This window comes from Petromyzon marinus, chromosome 38, assembly GCF_048934315.1.
Source record: "Petromyzon marinus isolate PM22_M1 ecotype Great Lakes invasive population chromosome 38, UKy_Petmar_22M1.pri1.0, whole genome shotgun sequence".
In the NCBI taxonomy this organism is placed as follows: Eukaryota; Metazoa; Chordata; class Hyperoartia; order Petromyzontiformes; family Petromyzontidae; genus Petromyzon; species Petromyzon marinus.
In genome coordinates, this window is record NC_133704.1 from 1,878,247 (window position 1) to 1,903,581 (window position 25,335).

The 25,335-nt window shown below is 54.5% G+C and overlaps 2 protein-coding genes and 1 non-coding gene across 3 annotated transcripts in view; all 3 read left to right on the top strand.

Moving 5' to 3' along the window:
• The window catches only part of MYO19 (myosin XIX), a 51,808-nt gene extending 38,091 nt beyond the window's left edge, over positions 1-13,717 (top strand). Inside the window, exons 19-24 of the mRNA XM_076072489.1 lie at positions 2,619-2,785; positions 3,380-3,570; positions 5,130-5,880; positions 6,665-6,750; positions 7,687-9,033; positions 10,129-13,717. Of these exons, the coding sequence (XP_075928604.1) occupies positions 2,619-2,785; positions 3,380-3,570; positions 5,130-5,880; positions 6,665-6,750; positions 7,687-9,033; positions 10,129-10,242 (2,656 nt within the window). The 3' untranslated portion in view covers positions 10,243-13,717. The remainder of the gene's footprint in view (positions 1-2,618; positions 2,786-3,379; positions 3,571-5,129; positions 5,881-6,664; positions 6,751-7,686; positions 9,034-10,128) is intronic.
• Positions 13,718-16,124: 2,407 nt separating this feature from the next.
• TRNAL-CAG (transfer RNA leucine (anticodon CAG)) lies at positions 16,125-16,207 on the top strand. The gene has a single exon. It is a non-coding gene; the product is annotated as a tRNA-Leu (tRNA).
• A 600-nt stretch (positions 16,208-16,807) lies between these two features.
• MTFP1 (mitochondrial fission process 1) lies at positions 16,808-24,510 on the top strand. Its single transcript, XM_032967959.2, has 4 exons — positions 16,808-17,025; positions 22,471-22,598; positions 23,116-23,345; positions 24,393-24,510. The coding sequence occupies exons 1-4, from the start codon at positions 16,893-16,895 to the stop codon at positions 24,484-24,486; spliced, it is 585 nt and encodes a 194-aa protein (XP_032823850.2). The 5' UTR covers positions 16,808-16,892; the 3' UTR covers positions 24,487-24,510.
• Positions 24,511-25,335: the final 825 nt, after the last annotated feature.

Consider the following 25,335-nt stretch of genomic DNA (forward strand, 5'->3'; position numbering starts at 1 on the left):
GATGCCCCTGTAGTTGTTACAGTCTGTGCGGTCCCCCTTCTTAAAGTGGGGTCCACCAGCGCATCCTTCCAATCCTGCGGAACCCGTCCAGTGGTTCAGACTGTTGTTATGATGTGATGTAGGGCAGTCTGTGCACAAACGCCACCCTCCCTCAGCATTTCGCTTGGGAGATCATCTCTGCCCGCTGCCTTTCCTGGTCTCAGACTCCGGATTGCCTTCAGTACTTCCGCAACAGATGGCACCTCAGCCAGCCACTCACAGGGGGTGACTTCTGCTTTCAATATTTGAGGCACTGCAGCCTCGGCAGGGTTATCCCCACTTTGTGCCATGTTGTTTTCCAGGCTGAGGGATTTCGCTTCCCCCAGGACCTCACAGAAATGCTCTGCAAAGCTGCGAACCTGTTCCTGGGGGTCGGAGATTCAATCACCGTTCTTTCCCCTAATGATGGTAACAGGTGTGGCGCTGCAGGTTACTTTTTTGATGCAATTAAAGAGCGATTTGTGATCGCGGGCCATTGAGGCAGACTCCATCTCCAAAGCAACCCGCGACCACCACCCATCCTTGCAGCACCTCACGGCTCTCCGAACCTCCGAGCGAAGGCTGCGGTAAGCCTCCTCGTTCTTCGACGTGGGATGCTGTGAGATGAGAGTGGGCCTTTCTCAGCCAGCCTGAACACCTCCTCTGTCAGCCATGGTCTCTGGAGAGGTCTAGACCATGTACCAAAAGCAGCCATTGCAGCTGCATGAGCCAACGTCCTAAACTTCGGCCATTTCCCCTCGACATCAGGAGGAGTCAGGAACGATGCCAAACCCAGTCGCAAGCCGATGATGAAATTCTCGCTTGCAACGTTCATCAGCTAGCTGAGACCATGCCACTATGGGTTTGAATGGGGTCCTGGGTATGCACCCACCACCGGAGTGAAAGAATGGCAGGCGCATCTTACAGATGACAAGTCGATGGTCAGTGGGCAGATCAGCTCCACGGTAGGTCCTGGTGTCAAGGACATGGGCCCGCATCTGCTGTTCCATCACTATGTAGTCCAGAAGATGTTCTTGCTTGGACCTGGCATGCATCCATGATGTTGTGTGGATGCGCCGATGCCGGAACAGCGTGTTGGTAATTACAAGCCCATGGGCTGCACAAAAATCTAGCAGTCTCCTGCTGTTGTTATTGAGCTGATCTGGCCCATGCCTTCCAATCACTCCAGACCAGGTGCCAGCATCATGACCAACTCGGGCATTGAAGTCACCCAACAGGATGACCATTTTAGCTAGCATCTGTGACAGGAGGTCATAGAAGGCATCTGACTCATTGGCCTTGCCTGCATCCCTCCACGGATGTTCTTCTTCAGTGGGGGCATAAGTACCCACGACCACCACTCCTCGCCTCTGGTTGATGGGAAGGCGAGCCCAAAGTAGCCTGGGGCTTACAGCTTCCCACACCTCACCACCACGCTCCCACGCCCCCTTCATTCTTTTGTTCAGAAGAAGAGCCACTCCCTGTTGTTTGGCAGTCTCCTGTCCCAAGTAGAGGACTGTCCACCCCTCATGGTGGCAGGAGCCAGAGCCGGTCCACCGGGCCTCCTGAATACCACAGAGATGCAGGCGGTACCGGTCCAGCTCCCGACAAAGGAGTGGCAGCCTCTCCTCCGCAGTGAGCATTCGAACATTGCACGTGGCCACACGTAGTTTCCTCCTGGCTCCGCCAAATGGGGTTTGGCGAGGAGACGTCCTCGCCCCCGTCCAGAGCCCGCAGCTGTGGTGGTTACAGACGCCATGAAGGGAAAGGCCAATCTAAATTGGCCCTCCCCCTACGGCACTGCCCACCATAGCGTCGCCGTCCGGCACCACGAGGAGGTAGGGGGTTGTTTTTGCCGGACGTACACACACACGTACACACACACGTACACACACACACGTACACACACATGTGCACACACATGTACACACACAAGGGCACACACACATACACAGACATGCACACACACATGCACACACACGTACACACACACGTACATAAAAGACCCCCCATATAGCCTTAACAGACTGTAGAGGAAAATGCTGTTAGTGAGCACCTATGAAGGCCGGCACGGCACACGAGGGAGTGGGTGGCCAACACCACGCCCGACCGCCTTTGTCTCCCGAGTGGCGATGTTTACACATCGCACCAGGTACTCATTTGAGGCTGAGTCGACTTAGGAGAGGCCCAGGACCGGTTCAGATAATCGTCACTGGTGTTGCTCGTGAATGGGAAACGAACCTGGGTCGCCAGGTTCGTAGCGCAGTGCGCTTACCACTGCGCCACCTTCCCATATCGGTTCCCATACATTTTATTTTAATATTTTTTATCCATCCCATCAGCCACACAGCCTTTGGAAAGTGCATCATTTCAGCAACATTGGTTCAACGCAGGTGCAGCAGCAGCAGCAGCATCACCAGCCCATCCCGACCAGCGTGGCGAAGTACTATCAAATAACCCCCCATGACCCGGACGCCGTGGGGAGGCCAGTGGATTGACCCCAGGGGGGGAGGGGGGGGGGGGCTTGGCACGCCGTCTGCAAGTGTGGATAGCGAGTCCGCTCGCTTTTGTCCGTTATCTAACCCGCTCCGGCGTCGCAGGGTTCCGCACCAGAGTTTTGTGGACCGCTACGGCGTGCTGCTGGGATGGGCCCACGACCCCGCGGGCGGGGCAGCGGCGAGCGGCCACGAAGGGCCGGGCGGGAGCGGCCACAGCGGGCCGGACGACCCCGACGGACGGAACGCGAGCGCGCGCCAGCGCAGACGACGTGAGGCCCGGACGATCGTTTGCTTTATTCACTTTTTTTGCTCAAGCTATAAACGAAACTATTCAACTATTTTTCTTTTACCCGGTAGGCCCGCGTGGAAATTTATAGCAGCAGCGAGAGACTCTAAACGAGCGATGTCGATCCTAAACGTGGAGGAATAAACTGGAGAACCCGGAGAAATATAGGGGAGAGAGACGACCCCCTGTATACCAGGCGAGGTAGTTAACATCTCCTAGCCACCGTGGTACAGCACACTTGCTCATGTGCTGTGAAGAAGGGCCATTGCCCGAAATGTCACCTATTATCTACTTTACCTATTCAAGGCAACATACGCTCGGAGTGTTCTTGACGCAGGACCGCTTTGAGCCGAGCTGCTGGTTGTTGCTGGTGCACCACTGCAGAAAGCAGCTGCGGGCGCAGCGGCGTCGCATTGTGACGTCGTAAAAAGCGGGGACCGCCTCTACCGAGCGGGCTAGGGCCTGGATAGCGCTTAGTCGGGCACCCACCACTGCTGGGGGGTTAGAGGCTGCGGAGGGGTCAGCGCAGCGGGGAGCGACGGGGCGCTCCGCTCTGCTGCCGTCGGCGTGCCCACAGGCCGCGTCGCTCTGGGACGCGCCGACGCTTCGGAGCGCATTCTGGAGCTGGCAGTGGCCGTCGGCCGCAAGCCTCCATCACCGCCGGCGTCGCGGCCGTCGTCGCCACCGTCGCCGACATCGTCGGCGCCTCCTCGTCGCTCCGCCGCCGCGCACTGCGGCAAAACCAAGATCTTCCTGGCGCAGGAGACGGTGAGAGCAGCGCGTCTCGCGAGGGACGAATGCGGCGGCGGTGGCGGGTGGGGGGGATTTGCGTACCGCGGTCGGCATGGGCCGTGAAACAGGGTCCCCCCGTCTCCAACGTCACCAGGTTTGCCAGCACCCAAAGCCGCCCCCCCTCACCCACCCAACCCCCGGTGCTCGCCTCCCCCCCCCCCCCCCCACCTCTTCGTGGTTTTGACCAGAGTACAACATGTACACCTGGCCCTCAAAAGGAATGGATACTCTGACCGTACCATCCGCCAAGCTGTTTCTCCCTCCATACAGAAACAACCACTTGATACTCCGGTCAAAACCATCACACTACCATATATAGCAGGCGTTACTAAAAAGATTTCCAAAATTCTAAACAAACACAAGATCCAGGTCCGGTTCAATACAGTATACAAAATTCGTGATCTGATCCCATCCGTGAAGGATGTCATTCCTGACTTACAGTATCCCGGGGTTTACAAATTGAGTTGTACCTGCGGTGATTGCTATATCGGGGAGACGAAGCGACATGTCTCTGACCGAGTTCGCGAGCACAAATCAGATTTGAAACACGGCAGAACGAATTCTTCTGCCGTGGCTGATCACTGTTACAACGCTGTGGGTGATCACGATATAATTTTCTCCGATACCAAGGTTCTTTGCAAACCCACGGGTTTTTATCAGAGATATGTTCACGAGGCAATTCAGATCTACAAACACAGACACAATTTCAACCGAGAAGATGGTTTCAAATTAAGCAACCATTGGAAAGATGTTCTAAATCGAACCAAACATTAAACAAATTTTCAATGGTACAGTATATTTTTGCAGCTTCTTAAAATTCCCTTTTCACACCATCAATATGTAAACTCCCCCCCCTCCCCCCCTCGCCGGCCTGCACATGTTCACCCCCTCTACACCGTTCATCATGCTAAGTCCGCCAATTAAATGCTAATTTTTATGTTAAGTCCTTTGTCAAGGCACCTTAATTCCTCTCACACAGCTTAAAGGTCGCGGTCTGAGCTTAGCTGTGTTTCACTCCAGCGCTGTCCTCTAGACAGTCTGGTCCCTTCACCTGATGAAGGCCACTTGTGTTGTGGCCTAAACGTCGTGATTTTTGTTGTTTTATTTTTTACCTACGTGACTTTACCGAATAGAACCAAAGAGTATAAATGAAACCAAACGATCTTACAAAACAATTATGCACATTTGCATTGTTTCGACCTCAATAATGTCTGTTTAAGAGAGTTACAGTGATGGCAGAGTGGAGACAGCGGCTGGTTCCGGCCCGTGGGGCACGGTGCAATTCCGTCGCCTGCGCGCCGAAGTGACTCAAGTTGGGTAAAAACCGCGGACCGGCGTCACCCCCCACCCCCACTGCTCGCAGCTGTCAGCCGTGCCGTGAAACCAGTCCCTGCGGCGATCGCGGTGCGGCTACGGGGCACGGCGCGAATGGCGAGCGCGCCGATGGTTATGAATCCCCGTTTGATTCGGTCGACAAGCGCCAGGGCCGTGCCGGCGTGACCCGAGATCTCGCCCCCGCGATCTGGCGCACGCAGCTCGAGAGCCTGGAGCAGGCCCGGCGCTGGGCGCTCGATCTGCGGGCGAAGCGGATCCAGGCGTGCTGGCGCCGTCTGCTGGCGCGGAGGCTGGCGCGGCGTCACCGGGCGACCCTCACCATCCAGGCGTGCTGGCGCGGGACGCTGGCACGGAAGCTGGCACGGAGCCACCGGGCGGCAGTTCGCACCATCCAGGCGTACTGGCGCGGGACGCTGGCACGGAAGCTGGCACGGAGCCACCGGGCGGCAGTTCGCACCATCCAGACGTACTGGCGTGGGACGCTGGCACGGAAGCTGGCACAGCGTCACCGGGCGGCAGTTCGCACCATCCAGGCGTACTGGCGCGGGACGCTGGCACGGAAGCTGGCACGGAGCCACCGGGCGGCGGCCCGTACCATCCAGGCGTGCTGGCGTGGGACGCTGGCACGGAGGCTGGCGCGGCGTCACCGGGCGGCAATTCTCACCATCCAGACGTACTGGCGGGGGACGCTGGCACGGAGGCTGGCGCGGAGCCACCGGGCGGCAGCCCGCACCATCCAGACGTACTGGCGGGGGACGCTTGCACGGAGGCTGGCACAGCGTCACCGGGCGGCAGTTCTCACCATCCAGACGTACTGGCGTGGGACGCTGGCACGGAGATTTGTGCGGAGACACCGGGCGGCAATTCACACCATCCAGGCGTACTGGCGTGGGATGCTGGCACGGAGGCTGGCACGGAGACACCGGGCGGCAGTTCGCACCATCCAGGCCGGTAAGGGATAGACGCCTTGCGGGTTCACCTACGGGCACCAGCGCACGTTGAGGAACAGCACACGGTGAGAAACGGCGTATCATGAGCAACGGCATATGACGAACCTTGGAGCACAAGGAGGCTGCTGCTGGCGAATGCAGGGAGCACTTAGAGGAATCCCTTCAGGGGTTGCTATTATTGGCCTACTCTTCCATGTCTTGGAACGGGTTAGGGGGGCTAGCCACACTTTGCCTGTAGGATTGCCAGGAAGTGGTTGTGGTACTTTACCAGAAAGTGGTTGTGGTACTTTACCAAGGCTTAGCCCGCGCACGTGAGGAGTGCGCAAGACGAGAGGCCTCCATTATTCCGTTTCAGTTTGGTCCAAAAGTTCCACAAAGTGGCGATGCATGCGGGGCGGCGTGCGCGTTTAAAGTTTCTGTTCACATTCCGTGGCTTTCTGACCTTTGCTACACTTCACACTGCTGTCGTGTTTGTCATTGTAACTTTCTGCCCCCACCTCTCCCACCCCCGTTGCCCCTTACTGGACATCTGTGAAAAAGAACGTCATCGCTCAATAGGATTCCTCCAGTCTGAATAAAAAACAAGGATTCTCCGATTCCCCACGCGACCCGCCGATCGATGACGTGACCGTGCGACGAGCCCATTTGTACCGCTGGGTGGACGGGGGCAGTGTGGGATGGGGTGGGGGCGGGGGGTGCTTTAAGAAACTGGCCCCGTTGTTTCAACTGCCGCGCCGGGAGATTGAACCGGCTGCGTGCGCGTTTCCCTTCCCCGTGCGGTGCAGGCTTCAGGGCCTGCCGGGCGCGCAGGAAGGCGACGCGGGCGCAGAGCGCCGCGTCCACTGTGCAGCGCGCGTGGAGGACGCGGAAGGTACGGCCGTCACGAGAACATTCACGTGAACAATCACGTGAACACTCACGTGAACCGAGGCACTCACGTGAACAATCACGTGAACCGAGACACTCACGTGAACACTCACGTGAACACTCACGTGAACAATCACGTGAACCGAGACACTCGTGTGAACAATCACATGAACAATCACGTGAACCGAGGCACTCACGTGAACACTCACGTGAACACTCACGTGAACCGAGACACTCACGTGAACAATCACGTGAACACTCACGTGAACAATCACGTGAACCGAGGCACTCACGTGAACACTCACGTGAACACTCACGTGAACCGAGACACTCACATGAACACTCACGTGAACCGAGGCACTCACGTGAACACTCACGTGAACAATCACGTGAACCGAGACACTCACGTGAACAATCACGAGAACAATCACGTGAACCGAGACACTCACGTGAACAATCACGTGAACACTCACGTGAACCGAGGCACTCATGTGAACACTCACTTGAACAATCACTTGAACACTCACGTGAACAATCACGTGAACCGAGGCACTCACGTGAACACTCACGTGAACAATCACGTGACCACTCAAGTGAACACTCACGTGAACCGACTGTCAGGGCCAAGTGCCGTTTGCGAGCAGCGTGGGGCTACTCACTCAAAAGGTTGCATTGACCTAAGGGAGGCCCAGGACCGGTTCACATATTTGCCGCTGTTATTGGCCGTGAGTGCTCATCTGCACGCGTTCACGTGGGCGCGTGCGTCGAAGCGCCCGCAGAGCATCGTGTGAGTAGCCCGCTGCATTTGTTGCACAACGTAGACGTAGTGACGTCGCTTCATTAACTTGCAACGTAAATCGCCTCTCCTCCATCCGTCTCTCTCTCCCTCTATCTGCCCCTCTCTCTTTTCCTGTCTCCCTGTCGCTCTCTCGGAGTGCAGCGCAGGATGGAGGAGTCGGCGCTTGATGAGCTGGACTCGGCGTCGTCTCCTCCGCTATCGGCGGTCGGCGCCACAAACTCTCCCAGTGGCCTCGTCCACCAATCACCCTCCTCCATCACCGCCATCACCTCCCCATCCTCCTCCATCAACTTCATCTCCTCCCCATCCTCCACCATCGCCACCATCACTTCCCCATCCTCCTCCATCACCGCCATCACCTCCTCATCCTCCACCATCGCCACCATCTCCTCCCCATCCTCCTCCACCATCACCACCATCACCTCCCCATCCTCCTCCACCATCACCACCATCACCTCCCCATCCTCCACCATCACCACCTTCACTTCCCCATCCTCCTCCATCACCGCCCCATCCTCCTCCATCGCTACCATCACCTCCCCATCCTCCACCATCACCACCATCACCTCCCCATCCTCCACCATCAACGCCACGACCTCCCCATCCTCCTCCATCGCTACCATCACCTCCCCATCCTCCACCATCACCACCACCACCTCCCCATCCTCCTCCATCGCTACCATCACCTCCCCATCCTCCTCCATCACCATCATCACCTCCCCATCCTCCTCCATCACCAAAATCACCTCCCTATCCTCCAATATTGCCACCATCACCTCCACATCCTCCACAATTTCTACCATCCTCTCCCCATCCACCTCCTCCGCCATCAACACCATGACCTCCCCATCCTCCGCCATCACCACCATCACCTCATCCTCCTCCATCGCTACCATCACCTCCCCATCCTCCATCACCGCCCCATCCTCCACCATCACCACCATCACCTTCCCATCCTCCACCATCACCTCCCCATCCTCCACCATCACCACCATCACCTCCCCATCCTCCACCATTGCCTCCCCATCACTCTCCTCCTCTGCCATCATCAACGCCATCACCTCCCTATCCTCCGCCATCGCGACCATGACCTCTCCGTCCTCCACCACCATCGCCACCATCGTCTCCCCATCATCCTCCATCAACCCCATCACCTCCCCATCCTCCACCATCACCACCATCACCACCACCATCGCCTCCCCATCATCATCCTCCTCCTCCTCCATCACCACGATCACCTCCCCACCCTCCCCACCCTCCGGCATCGCGGCCACCGGCCCCCCCTCGTGGCCTCACCGCCGCTCGGCGTCGCTGGGCGACCACACGTATCCCGGGACGCTGCCGGACGTCGACTCCGGGGGTGGTGGTGCCGCCGGCACCGCGGCGGCGGCGGCATGGCCGCGCCGGCGCTTCAGCCACTGGGGCCACGGGGCCCCCACCATCAAGATGTCCGCCCAGGGCATCGCGACCATCCGAGCGCTGCCCAGGGTGAGGGAAGGGGGCGGGGGGGGGGGGGTCAGGGGGGCAAGGGGAGCGGAGGGACGACCCCCGTCGTGGTAGTGAGATGTTAACTACCTCGCCTGGTGTACAGGAGGTCGTGGGATCGATCCCTACCGCGATACCTTTATGTTTGGAGTTTGCGTGTCTCTCTCCCCGTGGTCGCGTGAATTTTTCTCCGGGTTTTCCCTCCACATTTAAAATCGACATCACGCATTTAGAGCATTTGGCTGCTGCTATAATTGTCAAGGTGACCAGCCACTTCATTGAGCGGTCATTTGTGGCCAGGTCACTTCTGAAAAAGAGCTACATAGCTCAGTGGGCCTTACCTGGTAAAATAATGGCCCCCAGTCAACCTTTGCTCAGTGGGAAGTTGCTCATTCTCCTCTGCTGCACCCACAGTCTGGAACTCTCCTCCCAGCCGTCTGTGCTGCCAACTCCCTGCCCCGGTTCAAGGCCAAACTCAAGGCCGTGCCCTTGCGCTCTGCCAATGGATGACTGCGTGCCTCTTTATGTAAAGTGATTAGAAAATTAACGTGGCCACTGATTCTGTACAGCGCCTTAAGGCGCTTTGCTGTCCTCAGTGGGTGCCCGCTTACAGCACTCGCCCCGGCAGTCTGATGAAAGCTACACGGGGATCGAGTGTGTCCGTCTTTGTCTTGTGTGAGCGCGCGTGCTTATGGGGAGCGGTAGCGTTGCGGTTAGCGCGCTGCGCTACGAACCCGGCACTCCGGATTCGATTCCCGCTCGCGGCCAACACCAGTGACGATTATCTGAATCGGTCCTGGGCCTCCCCTAGGTCGACTCAGCCTCAAATGAGTAGCTGGTGTAATGTGTAAACATCGCCACTGGAGAGACAAAGACAGTCAGGCGTGGTGCTGGCCACCCACCCACGTCCTCGTGTGACGTGCTGGCCTACATAGGTGCTACCCACTAACAGCACTTGCTCGGGCAGTCTGTTACAGGCTATACGGGGGATCTTTGTATGTGTGTGTGTGTGGCCTTCATAGTGCCCAGCCCAATAGTCAGCTAAGGTTATACGGGGGATCTATGTCGTTGTGTGTGTGCGCGTGTGTGTTCGTGCAGGCCAGGGTCCACCTGCGGGTCGCCCGCTCGCCCCTGATGCACGCCGACCGCTGCCCCAACTCCCTGGCCTCTCCGGGCGGCGAGGGCCTCAACGACCTCGCTCTCGTCTGCTAGCGCCGCCGTTCCCTCGATCCCGGCTCTACGTGACCTCTCGCGACCTCACGTAATCCCCGGCCCCGCGCCATTCCGCGTGGCTGCAGGGGCTGCCAGGAATCTCACGAAGGAGAACCTCTCAGGACGGCAGAAGAGGGGAGGCACCACGAGTAGCTCAATCGTCGGGACTCCTCACGTCCTCCGGGAAGACGGACAGAAATTGCCGCAACTGCCGTTGCCTCTTCGATGGGTGTCGACCCGCCGATTGTTCCATGCGAAGCCGGCGTTCCGCTAGGAGCTGCCCTGCGCCCGTCCCTGCCCCGGCGATTGTGCCGACTCCACCGGCAATCCAGCCCGGTGGTCACTCGCCCACTGCCCCAAAGACACTGTTGGCACACGCGGTTAATGGACGGAAGACTCGGATGCCGCGTCGTGCTGCGCTGCGCGAGTATCGATCTGCGATCGAGCGCCGTTTAATTTTCTAGTTTCCCGTCGGGGCGAGCACGCGAATGACCGCGAGCTCCAGACTAAAACTAAACTATAAACCATTTTTTTAATTTTACCAGGTAAGGTCCACTGAACTACGTAGATATTTTTTCAGAAGCGACCTGGACATCACAAATAATAGCTCAACGAAGTGGCTTATCACGTGGACATTTACAGCAGCAGCCAAATGCTCTAAATGCGTGATGTCGATTCTAAATGTGGAGGGAAAACCGGAGGACCCGGATAAAAATCCACGTGACCACGGGGAGAGAGAGAGACACACCACAAACTTACGAGACCTCCTGTATACCAGGCGAGGTAGTTAACATCTCGAGCTAGCTAACGCCAAACTGCCCAGGGGACCCGTCTCACTCACTGGCGGATCCTGGCGATTCCTGGCGGGTTCATGAGCAAGACGTCCGTCGCTTCGCTGGGAGCTTCCTCTGAATTCCAGTTCCTGTAGAGGCGTGCATTCCCGGGTGATTTGGTCACGTCTTAAGTATTTATATACAGTATATTTTAAGTAATCATGGATTTTGTTACACGGCGATGAACGCTACTGCATGAGCGTTTTGATTGCCATTCGCTAACTGTGACCTGATTGTATCCGCGTTCTAACGAGATCCTCCGCCGGGTGATTTGTGTTCGTGGCCACCACGAGCGGCGGTAGAACACGGCTCTGGTGACACGTGATTCAGACCGCACTTCATCACACTTTACTTTGGTTACTTGAACAAATACTCTAAGGTCACTTTGACAGCAGGGGAGCCTGATTTGACTTCTCTTCATTGTGTTTGCTTCATTGTATCATGCTATATACAGGGTGTTTTAAAAGGATGGACCTAATTTCAAAGCAGTATATTTCACGATGGCAACATGTTACAATTACACAAAAAGTTACAAACGGTTTTATGAGTTATCAAGTTTTATTAACCATTTTATAAATGCTCTATGTGCCCTCCACCTGCTGTACGTACAACATCGAGACGATAGTTGAATTCGTCCCAAACGCCTCTCAAAGTGTCTTCTTCCACTGAAGTCACCGCTGCCGTGATTCTGTTTTTGAGGTCATTCAGATTAGTCGCTAATGGTGGCACAAGAAAAAGTCGCAGGGTGTGGTGATGTCTGGGGATCTTGGGGGCCAAGAGTGTAGCGCCAAGTCTTGGGGTCCCGTGCGACCTATCCAATGTTGAGGCAGTGCGTCTTGCGAATGACTGTGGCTAGGGGCTGTTTGTGTACTAGGGGAGGCATCTAGCGGTAATCATTTGAAACTCTATGCCCCGCCCTCTCTATGCCCCGCCCTCGCTATGCCCCGCCCTCTCCATGCCCCGCCCTTTCAAGTGGTAAGAGTTTCATTCATGGGCGGTTCGTGGTTGCATAGATATAGTTGATTTCAAATCGGGTCCATATATTTGAAACACCCTGTATTATTAAAAAAGTTTTGCTGGCTGGCTGGCTGGCTTCCTGCCTCGCTGTCTGACTGGTGCACAACTGCAGGTGCGTGATGACGTCACCTGCATCCCAAAGCGTTGAGCTGGGTTCGTGCATTGTGCTGACGTCTTGCCCCTCTCACCCTCCCACCCACCATTCTAACCACTCTCCACCATAACCGTGTATCCTGCACAAATGTGGGGGATGTGCTATCATGCAAGAATATCATGTGCTATATTCGACAAAAGTTTTGCTGGCTGGCTGGCTGGAGGGAGGGGGGGATGGACGAACGGTCACATCCGAAAGGAGGTGTGGGCTGCCCGTTATTATGTTTAACGATGCAGTTATTTACAGCACTTTGTCAATTCGCTGCTGAATGAAGGCCTCTCCCCGCGCCGTGCAGTACGAGTTGGTGAAGGGAGGGGGGGAGGGCGCGGGAGTTGTGTAAGATATCACCCGCCACTGATGTTAGCCGTGGCGGTGCCGGGAATTGAACTCGGGTTGCCGTATGTCCCTCAAGCAGAACGGACTGCAAGGAATCCGTTGTCCCCTAACCCAGGGGGGGCTGGCAACCAAAATAACAAGAGTACTTTTATATTTAGAACTGGGTTCCTTGGAGAGCCCGCACAATGCTTCGGAGCCGCAGGATTGCCAACCCCTAGTCCTTACTCCGCTAACAGTTTGCCCGATTCTCAAGTCGCGTGTCACCTTCGCACAAGTCAACACACTGCACGATCCATTTAGAGACACCTCACTAAATAAATGCTCGGGGGACGCAACGTGTACCGTGCCGGCCTTCACAGATGCTCGCGAACAGCACTTGCCCCCACAGTCTGTTAAGGCTATGACGGGGGACCTTTGTCTTTGTATCCTTGCAATATAACGTTTTAAAGACTTGTCCGCAATGCAGTTTGATACTGAGATAAAATCGCAACCCTATTATTACGACTACTGGATATGCGGACATTGCATCGTGCGATGAACGGCACTGACGATATCACTCTGGCACTGTCGCTTGAGACTTATTTTGGCGAATGTGCGTCGCCTTGCCTGACCGGTGCATAGTGTCGGGCTGCTGTGGCGATGTTCAAGTTGGGTTTGTGTAACCAGGAGGCCAGGATAGAGTCTCATTTAGCAACGGTGACCTGGGGGGACATTGGTCTGCTGCCAGAAGGCGTGCGATGATCGCTGCTCTGCGTGCGATCCCACTGGGGTAACTTGGCGGCATGAATACTGGAACGGAGTAAATTTTGGAGCCTGACGGTGGCACACAGTGGCCGCCCACTGTTGCTAATGACGTGAATGGGATCTGTAAAAGTCGATGGTGGAGTGGATGGCGCGTGGCGTCATGAGGGCCAATACACCGGCAGTATTAATCGGGACGGCCGTTCGATATCGAAACCGCGAACGTCTGCAACAAAGCGACTTCAAGCCCCCCATCTCTCGCGACTGCCATGACCGCTGCCTGCGCCCGTTCATTCCCAACGTTGTCGCAACGTCATTTATCTCGTGCCTTTCTCTGGGAGTTGTGTGCCTCGATGGCCTCTGTGCTGTGATGAAAATAAATGAAGTTTTCGGAGCCTCGTGTGTGTGTGTGTGTGTAGCGCCCCATTTGCCGAAGTTATAACTGTTCCCGGTGGAACGAGGCATTTTGGTGAGGCACGCTCAAAGCCGTTCGGAACAGGAGAATCGCAACGTCTGTACGGTGATTCGTAAATTTGGTTTGTGTGTCGTAAAACCTCCTCCACCCGATGCAGCCAATTAATAAAAGTGTCGCGTAAATAAAACGTGACCAGATGTATGACTGCATCAGCAGCACCGCGGGTGTTGTTGTTGCTGGAGAGAAATCTGATAAGGTCTAAATGGGTACCGGCGTATCGCTGGAGATCACATCCAGCATCATCAGGTTGTTAAACAGGAGCTCGGCTCTATGGATTAAAGCACTTCCTGATCCGGGTCCTGAAGTAGATGCCATGACGTCATCGACAGTCAATCACGTGCTCTAATTTAATAATTAATTGCTGGTTGATAGGTTGTGACTGCCAGGTTAGGTTTAGTGCAGGCGTCTGAAACCTGCGGCTCCAAGCCCCTTGGCGGCTCTTTAAGGCACTGCTTCGTGACGTTATTTATTACGGACCGTCTCGTCTTCACCACACAGTGCAATGCGGCTCTTGATAATATTGAGGGGGTTTTTTTACAGAATTCCGAAAAAAAATGTCTCTTCTTGTTATTTTGGTTGCCGACCCCTGGGCTGGTGTATTAATGTGAATAATCACTTTAACGTCGTTACCCGTGTAAATGTTGCGTGATACCTCTCCAACAACAACAACACCACGAGGTGGTGCTCCTGAAGCAGTAACACGTGGCCGCGTTTCACTCACGTGACAACGTTTATGAATTGGCTGTGTCGGGTGGAGGAGGGTGTGTACGACACGCATTTTTTTAGACGACGACCGAAACCCAAATGAATAATATTGGTCGTGAAAGTCTGCGTATAAACGTTAGGGTTATTTGTGGGAAAGAGTGACGAACAGATGCATACAGTCACGTGATGTTCGTTTGTGGACTGTTTACCTGAAAGCAGATGTCAGAACTACTTCTTAGAGCCATTTAAGTGACCTCTGATTTAAACAAGAGAGGGCAGCAATTTCCTCACACAAAGTGAATGCTCATAAACGTAACGGTCAATCCGCTAGTTTTCATCCTCAGCTGGAATTCATCCGCGTTAAACGGCAGAGCCAAATTTAACAATGTACACGAGAACCTGGTTTAATCACAACTCAGTCTGTGTGAGTCCATGGGTCTCTATGTGAGTATTTGGAACTCTATGTGAGTCTATAGATATCTATGTAAGTCATTGGTGGCCGGGCTGAGACCATCAACTCGATGCCCTTGGGAAATCAGTGGTTTAATCACAACTTAGTCTATGTGAGTCTTTGGATCTCGATGTGAGTCTATGGCTCTATTGGTATTTATATGAATCATTGATGGCCGGGATGAGGCCATCAACTCACTGCCCTTGAGAATCTCGTGGATTAATCGCAAGCGGGTCGGTGGCTGCCTGGAGTCGAACCCAGGTTCTCAGCGGGCTCGGCCCTCTGCCCTCTGAGCCATCTCATCAGCGCGCTATCCAGCAAAAAAAACCCCACACGGCTTTAATTTTCTGAGTGTCATCAGCAGGGTACGGCTATGCAACGTGCTTGCGGTGTTTTAACGCTCGTAACGGTTGTGTATGGTTACAGTCACTGTAGAGAATTTACCAGGCCCACGTTGGCTTTCACGATCCTGCTCCTCCTCCTCGAAGGCACAGCAGTACCCACCCCATCGCCTTCATGAATGGACTGTGGCCATGAAACCCAAAACAATGGATCACATTGTAAACCCACAGGGACACAGAGAGGCAATCAATGATGAGTGTGTTTGTAATGCGGAGCGCCCGGAGAAAACCCACACCTGACGCTCTATCCCCGTACAGACGGAAACAGATGGATATTAACTTGCTGTGCTGCCATCTTCTGGCGAGCCGGGGTATGGCGCTCCTCGACGCCCACGGTAAGGGAGTTTCACAACCCATCTGTGTGTGATCCACCAACCCACGCGGTTGCCTCCACAGGCGCTGTCTCACGGGCAGCCACTTCCTTTGTTGTCAATCCACTGCTGGATGAGGGTCTCGCCACGCCACGTGGGATTTCACTCGACCATACTTCACCGCGCTGGTCAATGCGGGTTGGTGAAGGCAGGGAGCGTCGGAGTAGAATACAACGATGATTTTTTTTTGCACTGCCTTCTACCGCACACTACGTAGGCCTCGGCCTCCTGTCGTTGCATGCGTGCGGTGACCCACCAACGACTCGTGGCTTGCTGCTGCTGCTGACTTAAATAAATAAACTGGAATAATAAATAACTTCCACAAAGCCGGCCCCCAGTGGCCCACGTGCGAGTATCCGCCACGGATGAGTGGCTCGGCAACGCTGCTGCAGCCGTGAGTCAGGATGGCCGAGCGGTCTAAGGCGCTGCGTTCAGGTCGCAGTCTCCCCTGGAGGCGTGGGTTCGAATCCCACTTCTGACAGTGCTTTTTTAATATATTTTTTTTTAATTTCTACTAAAATGCGATTACCGTGCTCGCTTCAATTTTTTTAAGAAGTCTAAATTTACTCTAACGCGCAGCAGTCCTCGCGGCAATAATTCCAATGTCACTCTTCGTCGAGTACAATAACGGTAGTTCTTAACTAACTTTATACTTTTGATTGAAAGCTTTCGTGACTGCAGGGATTCATATTCTTGGTTTTTTCGGTAAAGTCACGTAGAAGGGAAACAATAAAATAATAAAAATATAAAACAATAAAATTCTCACGACGTTTCGACTGCAACACAAGCAATCATCATCAGGTGTGAAAACCACAGCAAGAAAATTTTGCCGTGGTTTTCACACCTGATGATGATTGCTTGTGTTGCAGTCGAAACGTCGTGATAACTGTATTGTTTTATATTTTTGTTATTATTTCCCTTCTACGTGACTTTACCGAAAGAACCGAGAATATAACTTTATACTGTAAATCATCGCACAAAGTGACCGAGCTGGGGGAAACCCCCTCGGGCGGTAGGTAGTGGGCGGAGCTCTATTGAAGCGTAATGACGTCAGACGCGTCCTCAGCCAATGGGGGAGCCCGAGGGGAGCCGGTGGGGATTCCCTTCCGGGTGCGCCCCGCCACTCCACGTGGTTGTTGTTGCAGGCGGTAACGGCGGCGGCGGGGATGGCGGCCGATGCGGGAGGAGCGGACGGGGCGACAGGCGGCCGGCAGGAGCAGACGGGGCCGGGAGGACAACCGGGAGACGCGGCTCTCAAGGCCAAGGACCTCTACCGAGACACGTGGGTGCGATTCCTAGGTATGGTGGAGCGACTTGTACACACACACGCGCGCGCACACAATGGCTCCCAACAGCGCGCGCGGCTACTGACCTTCGTGCGCTGTGTATGTGCTTTAACTGTGTCGGGCGGCTGGGTTGTTGCCGGGTGTGTGGAGTTCGTGTGTTCTGTTGTGCGGACAATTAGGTGCATGCATTAGTACAACTTCAACACACTTCGTAAACGTGTGTAAGCCTTGAAACTCTCAAAATATCTGTAAATAACAGGTGACGTTTCTGGCAATGGCCCTTCGTCATTGTACAGTATATCGATGTAGCACACCCCTCTACTCCGGAGTGCGTCCGTTTGCTGTGACGGGCGAGAAACGCCGCCTGTTTATATACTTCACCTTTCAAGGCCGAGTTTGTGCCTTCGTTGTGCCTGCCAACGCAGGTCCGTGTGCACAGTCACGTTGTACAGTGCTGGACAGAGAAAGACAAAGGCGTGCGTGGTACACAACGAGTAGGGTTGTACTGCACAGGGTGGTCCAGATGTCGTGTGACCACCCCCGCCCCCCCCTCAGTCGGCGACCCCTAAAATTGTTTTCCGTTTGAATATTCATTTCTGCTTTTAAATCAGACCATACCGTACTGGAAGAGCCGGATGAGCTGTAAAGCTCCTTTTCACGGATGCCCAGAAACTAAACCTTAACTTTAAAACAATATTACGTTTTAGATATTTTTAATTTGGGGGGGGGGGGTCACAAGACATCTGGGCCACCCTTGTACAGTCGTCCCCCTTCGCAGTGGGCTGCTGGATGGCGACCTTGCCCCATGCACCGCCACTCCACTTCGCTCGCCATACTTCACCGCGCTCGTCACTACGTCACGAAGAAGGCTGGGTGGGTGGGGGGGGGACATCATAGAAGTTGCCGTCTTCATGCCTGCCTTTTGAATGTCGCTTGAAGATGAATGATCGACAGTGTGCGGAGTTGGTGCGAGTACGTGGTTCTCGACCCGTTGGTAACAACAACATGCGGTGGTTTATACATGTGTGAAGTTATTGCCGTACGTGCGAGTCATCGGTGAATAGTCACGTATGAAGCTGCCAATATTAAATAACTGATTTTATTATTATTTTTCTATCTAAGTGACTTTAGCGAAAGAACCAGCTTCAAATCAAGAACTACCGTGACGTTTTAATCTTCATGGTAGCCTAGAACGATATAAAATACCTTTATAAACTCACTGATCGTGAACAATGTGGTTTCCAAAACTCAGCGGGGAGCACCAACAAATTCCGTCACGCGTGCAGAACGTCCACTGGATGTTCTATTCGCTTGCAGTTACTAGCTAGTGAGGATATGCCTCACACTGCTTGGGGATAATGAATATACTGTAATTAACAATGTACAGACTTGCTTAGAGTAGTGATCCTCAACTCGGGAGGGGACACGGACCACTGGGGTGGACGTGGGAATGTCCCAGGTGGATAACAACGTGAGCTCATTTTTAAATGCGTTCAATTGTGGCATACGTGCGAGTCATGGGAGAATAGTCACGTATGAAGCTGCCAATATTAAATAACTACCGTAACATTTAAATCACTATGGTAACCTACAACGATATGAAAGACCTTTCTAAACTCACTGATCGTAAACAATCTGTTGACCAAGAGTAACGAGCGAACGCCATCAAATTCCGTCACGCGTGCAAGAGCGTCCGTCAGTTTTTAGTTTGTATTCACTTGCGGCTACTTCGCTAGTTTGGATGCCGGCCCTGGAAGGGCTCTGTGAGCGCTGATCGACAGCGCTGGATGGCACCACGCTTGGCGTGCAGTGCCAGCCCCTACAGGATAGGGTGTGGAAGTGCCGGCCATGGCACTCTGGTTGACCCCAGAGGACACGTGACCGGTAAAGTCTACACAGGGCCTCCAAGTGGGGGCGAGGGGTGGTCACGTGCCAGGGTCGAGATCCTGCTCGAGGGTTCTGGAAGGTGGGCGTGGCCAAGGGCGGGGCCAGCCACACCACGGAGGATAGAAGCCGGGTCCCCCAGAGGGACCGGCGTTGTTGTTCATCCTGAAGCAACCTTCCTCGACGTTCTACGTCCTACAGAGTCTCCAACACGTGGACCGGGACCCAAGCTGTGGTCCGGTCCGTTGTAGCTAGTTACGGTGTGATTAGTGTAGTAACTAGTGTAGTAACTAGTGTAGTTAGCCTGGTGTTCACGTAGCTAGTTACGGTGTAATTATTGTAGTTGGCCTGGTGGGTACGTAGCTAGTTACGGTGTAATCAGTGTAGTTAGCCTGGTGGTCATGTAGCTAGTTACGGTGTAATTAGTGTAGTTGGCCTGGTGGTCACGTAGCTAGTTACGGTGTAATTAGTGCAGTTAGCCTGGTGGTGACGTAGCTAGTTACGGTATAATTAGTGTAGTTAGTCTGGTGGTCACGTAGCTAGTTACGGTGTAATTAGTGTAGTTAGCCTGGTGGTCACGTAGCTAGTTACGGTGTAATTAGTGTAGTTAGCCTGGTGGTGACGTAGCTAGTTACGGTGTAATTAGTGTAGTTAGCCTGGTGGTTACGTAACTAGGTACGGTGTAATTAGTGCAGTTAGCCTGGTGGTCACGTAGCTAGTTACGGTGTAATTAGTGTAGTTAGCCTGGTCGTCACGTAGCTAGTTACGGTGTAATTAGTGTAGTTAGCCTGGTGGTCACGTAGCTAGTTACGGTGTAATTAGTGCAGTTAGCCTGGTGGTTACGTAGCTAGTTACAGTGTAATTAGTGTAGTTAGCCTGGTGGTTACATAGCTAGTTACGGTGTAATTAGTGTAGTTAGCCTGGTGGTTACGTAGCTAGTTACAGTGTAATTAGTGTAGTTAGCCTGGTGGTCACATAGCTAGTTACGGTGTTATTAGTGTAGTTAGCCTGGTGGTTACGTAACTAGTTACGGTGTAATCAGTGTAGTTAGCCTGGTGGTTACGTAGCTAGTTACGGTGTAATTAGTGTAGTTAGCCTGGTGGTCACGTAGCTAGTTACGGTGTAATTAGTGTAGTTAGCCTGGTGGTTACGTAGCTAGTTACGGTGTAATTAGTGTAGTTAGCCTGGTGGTCACGTAGCTAGTTACGGTGTAATTAGTGTGTTTAGCCTGGTGGTCACGTAGCTAGTTACGGTGTAATTAGTGTAGTTAGCCTGGTGGTCACGTAGCTAGTTATGGTGTAATCAGTGTAGATAGCCTGGTGGTGACGTAGCTAGATACGGTGTAATTAGTGTAGTTGGCCTGGTGGGTACGTAACTAGTTACCGTGTAATTAGTGTAGTTAGCCTGGTGGTCACGTAGCAAGTTACGGTGTTATTAGTGTAGTTAGCCTGGTGGTCACGTAGCAAGTTACGGTGTTATTAGTGTAGTTAGCCTGGTGGTCACCACCGTCGGGTGTTATTCTGTTAAGGGGAAGTTTCCCCGTGTGTTGGTGTTAATACATGTGTTGCCTCCAAAGAGTACGTCTGCGACTCAGCTGAACTCACGACACCGGCACTATCCAGGATCAACTCCGCTTAACTTCCGCGACCTGGCGGACTGGAGGGTCCGTTGCGCGTTATTTTCCTGTGGTACGGATGCCACCGATGCTGCGCACCCGGGTGCCACGCGCTTCCTTCAGTCTCGATTCTCTAACACAGCCCGGCGTGGCGGAGCGCCGGCGCGGTGATCCAACGTGCAGCGGCGCCAACCCGGCCACCTAAGTTCGATTCCCGAACGCGGATAACGTCGGTGGCGAGTGGTGTCCGAAGTGTGGCTCTGCCACACGGGGTGGCAAAGTGTTTTCAGTCCCACCCCCCTCTCCCCAGTGGGTCACGTGACCCAGCAGTGGATTGACCCAAGGCTGTGTCGGTGACTGACGCCGACCACCGGATTGTAAAGTGCAGTGGAAGCTTGCGGTGGCGATGCGTGCCTTCGGTTACCGCAGTGTAGACGATCTTAGGAACACACGCGTCTGGCATGACGACCCCCCTGGGTCACAGGTGAACACAGCCCCGGTGTCAACACGATACCCACACACCCGAAGGCACATGAACATGTTAAGGGCACTGAACGGCTGTTGGGATATTAACACAAGGCAAGCCTGCAAAGGCCCGTTGTGGCAAGTGCTGAAGTGCTGCTAGCGAGCACCAATGAAGGCCGGTAAACGGCGCACGAGGCGGGTGGTTGTGGCTAGCACCGCTCCCGGCCGCCTTTGTCTCTCCAGTGCTACTATTCACGCGCCGCACCATGTGCTCATTTAAGGCTGAGTCGACCGACGGAGAATCCTAGGACCGGTCCAGATGTTTGCCACTGAGGTTGGCTGCGGGCGGGAATCTTAACTTAGGGTCGCTGGGTTCGTAGTTCAATGCAGTGCTAACCACTGTGTCACCGCTCTCCCCACACGCGGTCTCGCCCTCCCGCCCGTGACATTGCGAAAGGGCAAGGCTCGGATTGCTCGCGCTGCACGGCGCCTGTTGTGGATTGCGTAAGAGTTCGGCTGGATTGCGCAAGAGTCCAGCTGGTTACGGGCAATCTGCGGCCGGCTTCACATGCAACGTGCACTGGCTCGTCGAGACCACCAGCAATGTGCCCATCCCAAATGGGCAGTCGTGAAACAAAGACACAACTGTAGACTGGTTTTGTTCTCTTTAGGAGTCATCTGTACTGATAGGGGACTATGCTGATGCGTGATAAAGAGGATGAAACCGGTCTAGAGTTATGTCTTTGTATCGCTGCTGTCTGTTGGGACGGCCACGCTTATCTCGTCTCTTAGAGCTGGTGGCCCAAACGACAGCATGGACACACGTTCAGTTCTCTGGAACTGGTGGTCTGGACAAGGCTTGTGTTTGTGTGCAATGCTGGACACCTGTGTTCGTTTCTGAATGTGATGGGGTTTCCCGTCATTTACCCATGGAGACTCACACTTGGAGTTACCCAGAATGCACCAGAGTTCGCCAGTCCTCGCAATCTAAGCGGTGCCGAGATGTTAACTACCTCACCTGGTATGTAGAATACCGTGGGTTCCATCTCGATCCTAACACCTGTTGTATATTTGGAGTGTGCGTGTCTCTCTCTCCTTGTGGTCACGTGGATTTTTCTGCGAGCCCTTCGGTTTTTCCGTCCCACATCTAGACTCAACGTCCCACGTTTAAAAGAATTTGGCGCTGTAAATTTCCACGCGATGATAAGCCACTCCGTTGAGCTACCAGGCCGCTTCTGAAACAGAGCTACATAGCTCCGTGGATCGTACCTGGTAAAAAATAAAAAGTTTAGTTTATTGCCCGGATGATACGGCCAGGGTCCTGGTGCGCGCATGGGTTAACGTCGAGGGTCGCTTCTAGTTGACACGGGGCCTGGTGCAATGGGGGGGCCCCGCAGACCCGCGGGCTCCTGGTGTGGTTGCACCACCCGCGCGCTCCCCGGCAGCTACGCCGCTGGCGCTCTGCTCTCTTTCCTCCCGTTCCCTCGTGCGCAGGCTACGCCAATGAGGTGGGCGAGTCGTTCCGCGCGCTGGTCCCCGTGTCCCTGGTGTGGGCCACGTACGGCGTCTCCATGGCCTACGTGACGGCCGACGCCATCGACAAGGGGAAGAAGGCGGCCCAGGTGGGTGAGGGACGGTGGTGTTAGCGGTGGTGGCAGTGACGGTGGCACAATGGGTTTGGTACTGTGACTCGGGTGGAGTGTTTACCCGCCGCTCACCAACACCTGCAGTCGCACGTGTCAACTGAAACTAAGCTAAACTATGTTTCTTTTACCAGATGAGGCCCACTGAGCTACATAGCTGTTTTTCAGAAGTGACCTGGCCACAAATGACAGCTCAATGAAGTGGTTTATCATGTGGACATTTATAGCAGCCAAATACTCTAAACTCGTGATGTTGATTCTAAATGTGGAGGGGAAAACCGGAGGACCCAGAGAAAAATCCACGTGACGACAGGGAGAGAGAGAGAGAGAACATGTAAACTCCAAATATACAGCAGGCGTCAGGGTCGGGATCATACCCACGACCTCCTGCGTACAAGGCGAGGTAGCTAACATCTCGCCGCCGTGGTCACCCGGCGCCCGCACTGGTCACCGCGTCGCATCCGCCGCTCCAAAGCATTGCCGCGCTGTGTTGCAGAGGCACCCGGAGGGCGGTAGGACGGGCCCAGTGACGGTGGCCGTGGTGGACACCTTTGTGTGGCAGGCGCTCGCCTCGGTGGCCGTCCCAGGCTTCACCATCAACCGGCTGTGCGCGGCGTCGCTCGCGGTGCTCAGCCGCACCACGCGCTGGCCCACGCCCACACGCAAGTGGGTCACCACGGCCATCGGCCTCTCTGCCATCCCCTTCATCATCACGCCTATCGACAGGTTGGTGGGTCGGTCAGTAAAGGATAACTGGGTTGGTTGATGGGTTAGTTGAGTGGTCGGTCGGTGGGTTGGTCAATTGTCCGGTTAGTGGGTGGGTTTGTTGGTTGGTTAGTTGGTCAATTGATCGGTCGGTCGGTTGGAGAGTTGTTTGGTCAGTGGGTTGGTTAATCAGTCGGTTGTTCGGTGGGTAGGATGATAGTCCGGTTGGTTGGTCAGTGACAGTCGGTCAGTTGATGGGTCGGTGGGTTGGCCGAGCTCTTGGTCCATCGGCCGGTCCATCTCTATGAACTGTATCTACAACTGAGCGACTGGCCATGATTGAAACACAAGCAAGTATACATGGATGTAGAACTTCTAATGTACTGTACATGGCCAACCGTGCTAATCGGAGGTGCGGGGGAAGGACAGCAAACTTAGCACAAAAAGCCGTTAGAAAGAAATTAGTTTTCTATCTAGATTTAAATGTGTTTGGTTTAATGACGATTGCTCGGTAAATGCCGTGACCGAGCGAGAGACGGACAGCAAAGCTGTCTTGAGAGACGCGGTGCAGAGGGGAGCCCGTTAACCCCACTTAATCTCCCACCGGCACGATTGCAATTATATTTGGTTGTAAAATGACAAAATGACCCGAAACATTGCGTGTGCTTTATTGATAATTATTCACAGCCTCTTTACAGCGGCCGTAGACCGTTCGGAATGGCGCAGATCTTGCTGAGAGAGAGAGAGCGTGAGAGATTTCCACGCGCGATGCGGAGCGGAACAAATGATGGAGCGCGCGGTCAACCGCCCTTCGCGACCAATGAACGGGAGTCACCGGAGCAATCCGCCGGCTTGTCAGCCAGCGCCAACGGACGGCTCAAGAACCCGAACGCCGATTTATAGAATGTTTTCTTTTTTATTGCTGCTCTTCCAAAAATATGACGCTTTGTCCCTTGTGACACGCGCGGGGGTAGCGGACTGTAGAATCGACGGGGAGGTCATTATCCAGCAGCGCGTGGAACACGGCTGCGACTCTCTAAGGCGCGGGACGTTTTTGTTCCGTTGCAGGTCCGTGGACTACGTTCTGGACTCTACCGTCCGGAAGCTGTACGGCGGAGGGGAGCACGGAGGAGAGGAGAAGTCGCAGCACAAGGACGACTAAGGGGCAGCCCGGTGTGCGGTGTGGGGGTGGGGTGGGGGACGGGGGTAGGGGGCGGAGTGGGGGACGTGGCTGGGGGACGGGGCTGGGGGACGGGGCTGGGGGGGGACAGAAATTGTCGAGCAGTTCACGATTTGTACCAAGGTGGAAACTGCTCATTTCCCTTTAAGAAAAAAATATTACTCCCAAAAAAAAATATTATTCCCAAAAAGGAAAATTGGCAGCAATTGCCGAAATGTGGTGAAGGTCGCCTTCCTGCCAGCGTGTGGTCCGTGTTACACACGGCTCGTGTTACACACGGCTCGTGTGTGTGTTACACACACACACGGCTCGTGAGTTACACAGCTCGTGTTACACACGGCTCGTGTTACACACGGCTCGTGTAACACACGGCTCGTGTTACACACGGCTCGTGTGTTACACACGGTTCGTGTTACACACAGTTCGTGTAACACACGAGCCGTGTAACACACGGCTCGTGTGTTACACGGCTCGTGTTACACATGGCTCGTGTGTAACACACGGTTCGTGTTACACACGGTTCGTGTAACACATGGCCCGTGTCGCACTGGGGACAAAGCCTCCTCGTTGGCGCCAAAGCCTTCGTTTGTGAATGTCAGATTCATGGCCGTGTTCTCAGTCACGGCTTGGCTCAGCCTCTCAATGCCACCCAGCTCAGGCTCCAGCCGCTCGGTCGTGCATCAAACGTCGCACGAGTAAGCGGCTCAGCCGTGGCTCGTGGCTCAGCCGTGGCTCGGGCTCGCGGCCTACGACTCGGCTGTGGCTCAGCGCTCCAGCTTAGCCGTGGCTCAAGGCTCTGGCTCAGCCATGGCTCAAGGCTCCAGCTTAGCC

Excerpts from the sequence above, each read along its gene's own strand:
- MTFP1 (XM_032967959.2), top strand. The coding sequence starts at position 16,893 with ATGGCGGCCGATGCGGGAGGAGCGGACGGGGCGACAGGCGGCCGGCAG. Across the intron at positions 17,026-22,470 it reads CACGTGGGTGCGATTCCTAG|GCTACGCCAATGAGGTGGGC; the intron begins GTATGGTGGAGC and ends CCTCGTGCGCAG. Across the intron at positions 23,346-24,392 it reads ATCATCACGCCTATCGACAG|GTCCGTGGACTACGTTCTGG; the intron begins GTTGGTGGGTCG and ends GTTCCGTTGCAG.